This window comes from Sinocyclocheilus anshuiensis, unplaced genomic scaffold, assembly GCF_001515605.1.
Source record: "Sinocyclocheilus anshuiensis isolate Anshui unplaced genomic scaffold, SAMN03320099.WGS_v1.1 scaffold1006, whole genome shotgun sequence".
Lineage (NCBI taxonomy): Eukaryota > Metazoa > Chordata > Actinopteri > Cypriniformes > Cyprinidae > Sinocyclocheilus > Sinocyclocheilus anshuiensis.
Window position 1 is genome coordinate 230632 of NW_015540918.1, and position 10897 is coordinate 241528.

The window sequence follows — 10897 nt, forward strand, 5'->3', positions numbered from 1 at the left end:
TCTCTCTATATATAAGAAAATAAGACTTATTTTTAGGACTTATTCGATATGTGATATGGCAATTAAAAATATTTTTAATAAAAAATAATAATAATTAAATTGCTAAATTACAGAAATGTTCCTTTTGCAGAATAATTTCTTTTGATTTTCATGTGAAATTTGATCTGGTCACCCCTACACTTTGTGTCTGCATGAAGTGTGTTGAGGTACTAAGAGAGGAAGGAAGGAAGGAAATTGCATTTGTAGAATTCAGATCCATCTCGAAGGAAGCTTATAGTTCTCTACAACATGGTTTGCTGCATACATCACTTAATTATTAGGTTTGGATCAGTGAGAGCTAGTTGACTCTGACATATTTAATTATAAACTGTGGTAGAACAGTCCTGAGTGACTAACATTTTTAACATTCCATCGGGAATAAAACCGTTAGCTGGTCTGACCAACGTTTTGGTGGGTTGGAAGTAAACAAATGGCCCTGAGAGCTGGTTCTGGCCAGATGCCTGGGGTGAGGGGGTTTGGAAGGGGAGAAGCTGGTGGATGGGTTTGAGGAGCAGAAGGGGTTTCTGAAGTTGACCCTGTTTGCATGTTTGTAAACTGTTAGCACTGGCTGCAATCCAGTAGATTCCAGGCTGAGTGGTACAATGCACCATTGTGCGTGTCCCCAATCCATTTCAATGCAATGCTGCCACATACAGCGTCCAATATGCTGCCACCTACTGGCCAAAATAGTCATTGTAACTGTTTAAATGGATTTGATTACTGCTGATTTTTTTCCCCATTATTTTCCACTATAAATAAGGGTGTAGTACTCTCTTCTATCCATTTAAAATCCATTACACGGATTCCATTGGCCACCCAAAAAAAAAAAAATTAGTGGAGAAAATGTGAAAATATTCCATCTGGGCCTGGCTGTTACTTATTTATTGTTATGCAGAGGCGTTTGACTCATACCGTTGTCTGTAAAGTGGTAACTGACCCTTTGCACTCTCCCTTTTTTTTACTGTTTTCATAACTTTCTTACACAGCACCATCAGCAGCTCCAAAGAACTTTACCTTTGAACTCAGCGAGCAGCAGCTCACTCTGTCCTGGGCGGCACTGGAACAGGAGGAGCTACGTGGAAGGTTGCTGGCATATAAAGTGCAGTGGAACCAGGGAGGAGAGAGTCAGGTACATCATTGTAAAGGAAGACATACTTATAAAGGAAATTCTGCTACACTGACTCTGTTATTGAACTGAATTGATTCAAAATTGAAGCTGGATAATGACATTATTGTCTTCTTGTAGAGTTGCTTTATAGCTAAATTGAATGATTAGTTTCGCAATTGATGAACATTGCAACATTGACAGTGTTATTGAACTGAACTAAATCAACATTGAATCCAAATTGAACTGAATAATGACGCTATTGTCTTCTTTAGAGCTGCCTTAAAGCTGAAATTGAAGTCATTTCATAATTTATGAATTTCGCAGCATTAATACTGGTATTTTCCTGTTTGTTACTGTGAAGCTGCTTTTAAACAATCTGTATTGTATGAAGCTCTATATAAATTAATTAAACACGCTTGATCATATAAAGAATTACCTTATCTTGTTATTGGTAATGGGTAAAATTTGATTAGTTTATTTGATATGTAATATCACACCAGGTTTGGATGTCTAAAGTTAAGAAGTTCTCCTCTGTTGTGACATTTAAGAGCCATCCACCCTTCACTTTTATGCACAATTTGATTTTTTGTCTTTATAGGATCCCTTACTGTTTAAAGACAACGTTGCCCGTCTCTCAGGTGCTGGGCGATTCTTTAACGCCACCTTCCAGGTTGCAGCGTGCACAATGGCAGGATGTGGCCCGTGGAGTCAGCCTGTTCTTGTGATGCCCGTATCAGGTCTGTCCACTCTCATTGTCTGCTGTCCTGCCTTTTGAAATTGGGATTTCTGCAGTCACTGCAGCTTTTTTGTGACCGCATGTTCACATAATGCAGCACTCTTGAGAGATTTTCTTCTCTGTGTGGCTCATTATGCAGGAATGGCGTGGCTTCAGGCACTTTTAAGCAGAAGTGGTGTTTAAAGCTCTTGTTGTCTCATTGCAGCCATGCAGGCTCAGACCCTGAGGGGCCATATGTGGGTGGGGCTGCTTTTCAGCCTTCTTGTGGCCACCATGGTGGGACTCCTGTTGATTGTACTGGTACGCAACAGAGGCAAAGAGACCCAGTTTGGGTATGTTTTTACTGAATGTGCTGCTCAAAATGTAGTAACTACACATTTTGTCTGGAATAGGACTGAAATCTGGTAAACTGTGATCCGTCCTTTTACAGTTTGGATCAGCTATGCTCAACATGATTAAAAACTTGATTAAAAAAATCTATCCAAGTTGCAGTCCAGGAATTTTAAATTCATTTTCTCACTTCTAATCATCATGTGTTTGTGTGTTTTACCTTTTTAGGCAGTTTGGTTAAAATGCATTTCGAAATTGTTATTTAAAACTTAAAAAAAAAAAAAAAAATTATGTTTTGGTTTGTTTGCAGGTCTGCATTTGCAGCTTCAGGGACAGATGTACCAGTTTCCTTTACAGCTGCCAGGTCCTTCAACAGGCAGTTCCCTGAGCCCCCTGAATCCACATGTAAGTGAACACGTTGCTGGCACGCATGACTGCACCATCATTGACATCCAACAGTACATGTTTTACAGGAAATTATGAATTTCGACTCTGTTTCCCTCTAGTGGACAGTCTAGGAATCAACAGTGATTTGAAGGCCAAGTTACAGGATGTTCTCATCTCTGAAAGGCTATTAACTCTGGGACGCATGCTTGGAAAAGGTGCATTAATGACTTGGATGTTTATTTGATTAATTATTAATGATGATTCAGTGTTGAAAACAATTTTTGCTGTTTAATATTTTTGTGGAAGCACTGATACTTTTGTTTTCAGTGTTTTTTGATAAATGGAAAGTTCAAAAGAACTGAATAGATGCTGAAATATCTTTTGTAATATTATAAATGTCCTTACTGTCACTTTTGATCAATTTAATGCAACTTTGCTAAATAAAAGTATTAATTTCTTTTCTTTAAAAAAATTTAAGGAAGAGAGATTCTTTTCTTATTGACTTTTCAATGCTGGTGAATCCGTTTTCACAAAAATATAAAGCAGCACAACTGGTTTTGACATTGATAATAATAAATATTTCTTGAGCAGCAAATCAGCATATTAGAACAATTACTGAAGGATCATGTGACACTGAAGAGGAGTAATTACAGGAATAAATTACATTTCAAAATGTATTCAAATAGAAAATAGTTATTTGAATTTATATTAATAATATATGAATAATATTTCACTTTATTTCTGAACAATATAACAAAAGCATTACTTTAATTATGTTCATTGCTGTCAAAATACTTCATATATATTCTCACACATATACATACACACACAATTTTAATAGCATCTGGGTTTTGTTTTCTAGGCGAGTTTGGCTCTGTGAGAGAAGCTTTTCTCAAATCAGAAAATAACTCTGGACAGAAGGTTGCTGTGAAAGTCCTAAAAAGTAAGTGTACTTCTAAAATTATTGGTTTAATGAGCAGTTGGATGTCTATGGCCCATGATATTGGTGTTGTCATTGTTTCTGTGCTCTTACAGCTGACATTAACTCATCCAGTGACATTGAGCAATGTCTGAAAGAAGCTGCCTATATGAAAGACTTCCATCATCCCAATGTCATTGAGCTCATTGGTTAGTGGGCACACTTTTCCTTTGCTGCTTGACCTTTGGGTTACAATCTGTTTGCTTTAGCATATGGAACAAATATGGTTGTGATTTCACTCCCGCAGGTGTGAGTCTGCACAGGAGAGCCCAGCAGAGGATACCTATTCCTATGGTGATCCTGCCCTTCATGAAACATGGCGATCTCCACACATTTCTTCTCATGTCACGCCTCGGAGATGAACCTTTTGTATGTTTATTACCTGTCACTTCCTGAAACACACAGCTACTGTAGATGTAGATGTCTGAAGTTGTCTCTTGTTTGTGTAGACTCTCTCTCAGCAAATTCTTATCCAGTTTATGCTGGATATTGCTCGAGGGATGGAGTATCTGAGCAGCAAAAAAATCATCCATCGGGATTTGGCTGCTCGCAACTGCATGTGAGTTATTTCATGTGCATGTAACAGGGACACATCTTTGATCATATTTAAAGTGCATGTAAACTATCCAAATAGTTTATATTGCTAATTAACCACAAACTCTCTTGTTTAGCTCAAGTGTAATATTTCTTGTCATCTGCATCCTCAATTTTAGGCTCAATGAAAACATGAGCGTGTGTGTAGCAGATTTTGGTCTCTCAAAGAAAATCTACAGCGGCGACTACTATAGACAAGGATCTGTCTCTAAGTTGCCTGTAAAGTGGATCGCTTTGGAAAGCCTGGCAGATAATGTCTACACAACACAGAGTGATGTGGTAATGAACACTGTTTGTCTGTATACGTTATTTCTTTAATATTAGTTGTTAGTATTTCATAGTTTTAGACCTTTTAAAAACATTCTTCTTAAAATAGCAGAAGACTTATTATTTCATTGCTATTCTCACAACGGTTGGTTATACAATTTAGTGGTTATAATATGAATATATTTGACCACAGAATGATCAAACAAAATCTAGTATCCCAGAAAGATATGTAATATATTAAAATGACAGTTTCTGAAAACAAAAATGCTCATGATTTCTTTACTGTGTTTACTAGTGTATATAGCCCTTGTTCATCTGGTAAAGCTTTTACTGTGCCTGGTACTAATGGTTTATTTATTTATTTATTTATTTTTATTTAGTGGGCATTTGGTGTGACCATGTGGGAGATCATGACTAGAGGCCAAACACCTTATCCAGGGGTGGAGAACTCAGAAATATATGAGTATCTTATCAAAGGAGAAAGACTCAAACAGCCTCCTGACTGTCCTGCTGACATGTAAGTTTTATTAATTAATATATCATATTAAGGATGTCCCGATCAGGTTTTTTGTGCCCCCGAGCTGATCAGAGTCATTTGATATTGAGTATCTGCCGATACCGTGTTCCGATCCGATACTTGTATATTCCTATAGGAATGTATGTTTGGTGCACACTTCAAGTATACAGAGTGTATGCAGAGTTGTGCAGAAAGTAAAAGAAATATATGTATGATGTATGTATGTATATATATTACAAGATACACTCTCTCACTCTATGTATATATATGCACACACTGTATACAGACATTGGCAGATGTACTGTAAACATGTTACAATGGTAGACATTGTAAACAGACCTTGTGGTCATAATTATGAATATGGGACTATTTGATATAAACTTCTTGTATTTTATACATATAATAAGCAGAGTAATTGCAACATAAAGTGAAGATAAGGTTAGAAAGCATGAAGCTCGCGGTGTCAGAATGCCAGTCTGTCAGTCAAATCCGAATCAAGACTCAACCCATAGCAACGACGTCTCAGACAGCAGATAAAAGTAAACTATAAATGAATGAGTGATTGTTACAAAAGTGTGCTTCAAATATACTGAACATGGAAGCTCAAATGTGACGCGCTAGAACAGACCTCACTTTTTCTCGCCTTTCACACACATTTGAGTGTCTTCTTTTCTTTCTAATGGCGGTAGTCAAACCCACTTAAGTTAACTCTTTCCCCACCAAACACGGGATTTTCCGTTATTTATGAGAAAACGCTTCCCGGCCAAACACAGAATTTTCCGGGTTTCCCCAAGTAGGTATAACTGCAGACCGGAGATCTCCAAAATGGGGCATGAACTCCAAAAGTGGGCAGAACCTCCAAAATGGGGCGGGGTCTCCTCGAGCAAAGACTTTCACCATTGGCTGTGGCTTCAGCCGATTGTTATTGACTTACATTTCAAAATAAAACTTTATAAATTAAACATTGTTTCTAGTTGATCTAAAATAAAATATGCTATATAAATAAATATTCTCCGTGAGAGCAGAGCCCAAAGCTCATGGCCAGTGGTGTTCGGACCGGAGTTTGAACCTCTGCTTCATGATGTAAACGCGAATCACCCACGAGCTCTCCCGCGAGCCGTCCCAGTGCAGGGGAAAGATTTTACTCTATCGCTTTGTTCCAAGCAATGGGGGCGTCCCGGGGCACGAAATGCGCAGGGTAGGAGGGGGTAGTGACGCTGGGTGTAACTAAAAAGGTGCAAAGCCACACCCTATTTTGGAGCGCCCACCCCCTTTTGGAATTCCCGCCCCCATTTGAAGATCTCCAGGTTGCAGTTATACCTTTCTCGGTTTCTGTGTTCTCGCTGTTATACGTTTGGGGGCGCTATTGTGCATCTCCTGAATGAGTCTAGAATGTGCCGATCAAAAACACATGCAAAGAAGATGCAGAAACAAGCGATCTCGTATGTATGCATATGAGAACAATGCGATCATCAACAATAAACAGTATATAAATGAAAACTGCATAATATTACCAAGTGAAATGGCGATCCAGGAAGTGGCAAAGGACTGTGAAACTTTGGGGGTGTTGATGGAAGAGATCTACTGCATCTTTGCTTTGATCATCCTACTGAATATGATCCAGATGTAGTATTTGATAAAAACGTGATTTTCTCTGCTTTTTGCTCAAAATGTTGCTTTTTTTTTTTATAAAACTTAACTTCATTCAAGTGTTGATAAAAAAAGAATGCTTGAAGCTAGAATAAAATGGTTTAAAAGTAGAGGCTCTGTTCTTTATTTTGGTGTATTGCATGTTCAGATATTTATAAAACAAAATATTCTGGGGGCCATGAAATTTTAGTGAAAATCATAAAAAATGCTGGCAACTTTTTTCAAAAACACTGGCGGGGAAAGAGTTAAAGGCGCATACCGCCTCCTACTGCACAACATCGGCATGACAGCTGATATAAAATATGGATCGGACTGAGGAGAGCCGATACCGATCAGTTAAAAAAATGCTTGATCGGCCCCGATCCCGATCCTTGAGATCGGCTCGGGACATCCCTATATATCATATATATTTATATATAGAGAATGTCTCTAAAAGAGAAAGTCTCTAAAAAACATTCCTTTTTGCATTTATTTGATCAAAGACTGCATCTATTTGATACAGAAATAAAGCTAAAATTGTGAAATATTATTACAATTTAAAATAACTGTTTTCTGTTTTAGTGTATTATAAATTTTTATTTATTTCTATGATCAAAGCTGAATTTTCAGCATCATTACTCCAGTCTTCAGTGTCACATGATCCTTCAGAAATCATTTTAATATACTGATTTGATGCTCAAGAAAAATTTATTATTATTTCTTATGTTGAAAACAATTATGTTGCTTAATAATTTTTGTGGAAACTGTCATTCATTTTTTCAGGGTTCTTTGATGAATAAAAAGTTCAAAAGAGCAGCATTTATTATATTTTTTTGTAACAATGTAAAAGTATCTATTTTTTATCAATTTAATGCATCGTTGCTGAATAAAAGCATTCATTTCTTTAAAAAAAACGTATTGACGGCAGACTTTTGAACGGTAGTGCATTTAATGCTAAATGTCACAAAACAATTTAAACCCACACTAATTTTAGATATTCATTCTGCTTGTAAAAAAAACAACAAAGATTTTTGAAGTATGTTTTACAAGAAAATACTGTTTCATTTTTTTCTGCTTCAAAATTTCATGTTAAATCATATGTTTTACTTTTGCCGTTTCTTTATAATTGTTTTAGAAATGTACTAGCAAATTTTACACCAATTTTACACCAGTGTATATATGTAATATAAAAACTATTCCATCTTTTCTCACTTCCAGTTATGAAATCATGCATAGCTGTTGGTCTCCTGTCCCAAAGTGTCGTCCTAGTTTTCAACGCCTTATTGACCAGTTGGAGCTCTTGTGGGCAAAGCTGAATCCAGCCCCTGTAAAAGAACCACTGCTGTATGTGAACCTGGAGGAAGAGGATGGAGAACAGGCCTCTGGGCTGGTGACAGAGACCGGGACCCATAATAGTGAAGAGCTCTCGTGGGGGGTACCGTGGCAGTGTGCAGGTATAGAGGAAGATGAAAAGGACTGGCTAATGGTGTCATCAGGAGCTGCTCTTGCTATTGGTGGAGACTACCGGTACATCATCAACCCACATGGTAGCGGTATTGATGACGAAAACAGGCACTCTGATGACGGACTGTCGGAGGATATCAGGGACGAGGAAGAGGATGTTAACATTAATGTGTGATTTTTGTTGTTTTTTTCCTCCATGCTTACATAATCTAGTAGTTTGCACAACTTGTCAAGACTCTTGTAAAAGAACAGTGGGTCCGTAAAAACATTCCTTCGTTGTTTTACTGGTGAAATTCCAGGAGTAATGCTTAACAGAAAGAACTGTTCTCCATGCTAACTCTAGAGGCATGACGTGTACGTACAATCAGCTGCTAATACCTTTTATAAGCATGATTTGACACCTTTATTTCAATGGTAATTACTAATAATGACTGTAGCAAAGCTATTGTTTCAACAAATGTGATGCTTAGGCTACGTTTACACGACAACGATGTAGTCAAAAACTGAATTTTTTTTCCCTTGCGTTTTTAAAAATGTTCACGTATACACAACTTTTTCAAAGCGATTCGCATTTACACATATCCGCGAAAACCCAAGTAGGTATAACTGCAGACCGGAGATCTCCAAAATGGGGCGTGAACTCCAAAAGTGGGCAGAACCTCCAAAATGGGGCGGGGTCTCCTCGAGCAAAGACTTTCACCATTGGCTGTGGCTTCAGCCGATTGTTATTGACTTACATTTCAAAATAAAACTTTATAAGTTAAACATTGTTTCTAGTTGATCTAAAATAAAATATGCTATATAAATAAATATTCTCCGTGAGAGCAGAGCCCAAATCTCGTGGCCAGTGGTGTTTGGACTGGAGCAGCGCAAATATTTTACTCTATCGCTTTGTTTTAAGCAACGGGGGCTTCCCGGGGCTCGAAATGCGCAGGGTAGGAGGGGGTAGTGATGCTGGGTGTAACTAAAAAGGTGCCATTGTCCGGTGGCTGGGGAGTTACGGAATGATCTCATATCGCATAATCTTTTTAACTGTTTATCTCCTGTACCTTGTTAGTAAACAGTACATGTAGGGAAGTGACGATTATGTTGCATATGATGCATCTCCGCTGTTGGTTGTAATATTGGTGAAGTAAATCCACACTTTGCTGAAGAAGTGTTAGCAAACTCTAGAGCAGCAACAACAGTACCATGTACTCCGCCATTATTGTGTATGTTTGTTCACACTTGCCTTTAAAATCGGCACGTATTGCGCATGTCTACATACCTAACACGTACTACGCATGCGCATGACGTCACCGTTTTCAAAGATTCCCATTTTGGGTGTTTACACAGAAACGATAATAACGGTGGCGTTTTCAAAAACTTGCACTTTGAAACCCGTTTTTAAAAAATGTGCGTTTTCAGGCCCCAAAACGCCGTTGTCATGTAAACTAACAGGCAAAACGCATAAAAAGTTTCCCGTTTTTGGCTGAAAAGCCCTTAGAGACAGAACTGTGATTTTTAAAGTGTAAAATGTACATCTTTGTGCAAATGTATCTTTGCTGGTACAGTGCCGGCATTTTTTGTGTTTTGTACGTGTGAAGTGTCAGTCATGTCCTGGGACTCACATATGTGGTGCTTTTGTTTTTAAACAGTTTCTGCACATTTGTTACGTTGCATGAAGAAATTCCTTTGGATTTGTAATGCATACTATGACATAAGCTCAGACTGTCATTGTTATATTTGTACTTAAAGAATGTTCCAGTGTTCTGTCAATTTGTGCTACCCTGTCAGATTTTGCTACCTCCCATTAAAACAGTGGGTAGTACAATTCGACAACAAAAAATGCTACCTGTAAAATTATGGTTTATTAACATCTACACTTACCACAACCATAAACCTACCCTTACAGTAATGCAAATAATTATGTGTTATATTCGCGGTTGTAGCTAGAAGGGATACAGTTACAGAAAACCAACAATAAAAATGTTTTTCTACCGATTAGATTGTGTTTTATTAAAGTCTACACCTATGCCCCAACCCTAAACCTACCCTTACAATAATGCAGATACATTAAATATTGTTCAGCATGAGAAAAAGGACACAATATTGATGTGCGCATGCATGCGCAGTAAACCCTGGTAGGACAATCTGATGGGTAGGATAAAATGTCAGGACACCTGGTTAAATACAAGTTAAACTGTATAAGCTGTTGTATAATGGAATTATTTCTATATAACGGTGTATTTGTAGCAGGAAAGCACATAAAGTGACTTGTCCAACAGCTTGTAAAAATGAACAAAAAATGTGTTGTGTACATCGAGTGATTGCACTAGACCTCCGTTGTAAGCATGTTACCATCAACACTTTTTTGGAGCCGAGTTATTTTCTATGGTTGTTGCATTTAAGCCAGATCATTCTGTTAGCCTGCACAGTAAATCTTCTTTAGAGCATTCTGAGGATGGGATTTCAAGGGACAATAGGTTTTATTATGTGCAAATTATTTGTGTCATGCTGTATGTTATGATTACTCAAACAGCAAGAATTGCAGCAGAGAATGAAAGCTGTTTTTTGCTTATTGTGTTTTTGAACCTGTTAATGAGTTGTGTGTATGATCTCCTCAATGGATGTTTCTAAAATCAGTAGCTTTTGTGTTTTAGTTCATTACTGTACACTACAAAGTTTTATAGTGTTAGGTCATGTAACAACTCATATGTTGTGAATAAATCTGACACATCATTCAGTGTTATTAACCCTAGTAAAGAGGGCAGCCTAATCATCTCAAAACAAAGAAATGGGCAAAGATGATGTTAGCATGCCTGTCCTCTGACAACGAAACCAAGTAACGGCAAACAAACGAGAGAA

The 10897-nt window shown here is 37.6% G+C and overlaps 1 protein-coding gene across 2 annotated transcripts in view; it reads left to right on the forward strand.

Moving 5' to 3' along the window:
- The window catches only part of LOC107689305 (tyrosine-protein kinase receptor TYRO3-like), a 21818-nt gene extending 13161 nt beyond the window's left edge, over positions 1 to 8657 (forward strand). For both annotated transcript variants that reach the window (XM_016487248.1, XM_016487247.1), the window contains exons 8-19: positions 1026 to 1168; positions 1746 to 1884; positions 2089 to 2215; positions 2524 to 2618; positions 2720 to 2815; positions 3463 to 3543; positions 3636 to 3728; positions 3827 to 3948; positions 4029 to 4138; positions 4293 to 4452; positions 4821 to 4957; positions 7805 to 8657. In XM_016487248.1, coding sequence (XP_016342734.1) covers positions 1026 to 1168; positions 1746 to 1884; positions 2089 to 2215; positions 2524 to 2618; positions 2720 to 2815; positions 3463 to 3543; positions 3636 to 3728; positions 3827 to 3948; positions 4029 to 4138; positions 4293 to 4452; positions 4821 to 4957; positions 7805 to 8225 — 1724 coding nt within the window. In that variant the 3' untranslated portion in view covers positions 8226 to 8657. The remainder of the gene's footprint in view (positions 1 to 1025; positions 1169 to 1745; positions 1885 to 2088; positions 2216 to 2523; positions 2619 to 2719; positions 2816 to 3462; positions 3544 to 3635; positions 3729 to 3826; positions 3949 to 4028; positions 4139 to 4292; positions 4453 to 4820; positions 4958 to 7804) is intronic.
- The last annotated feature ends 2240 nt before the right edge of the window (positions 8658 to 10897 follow it).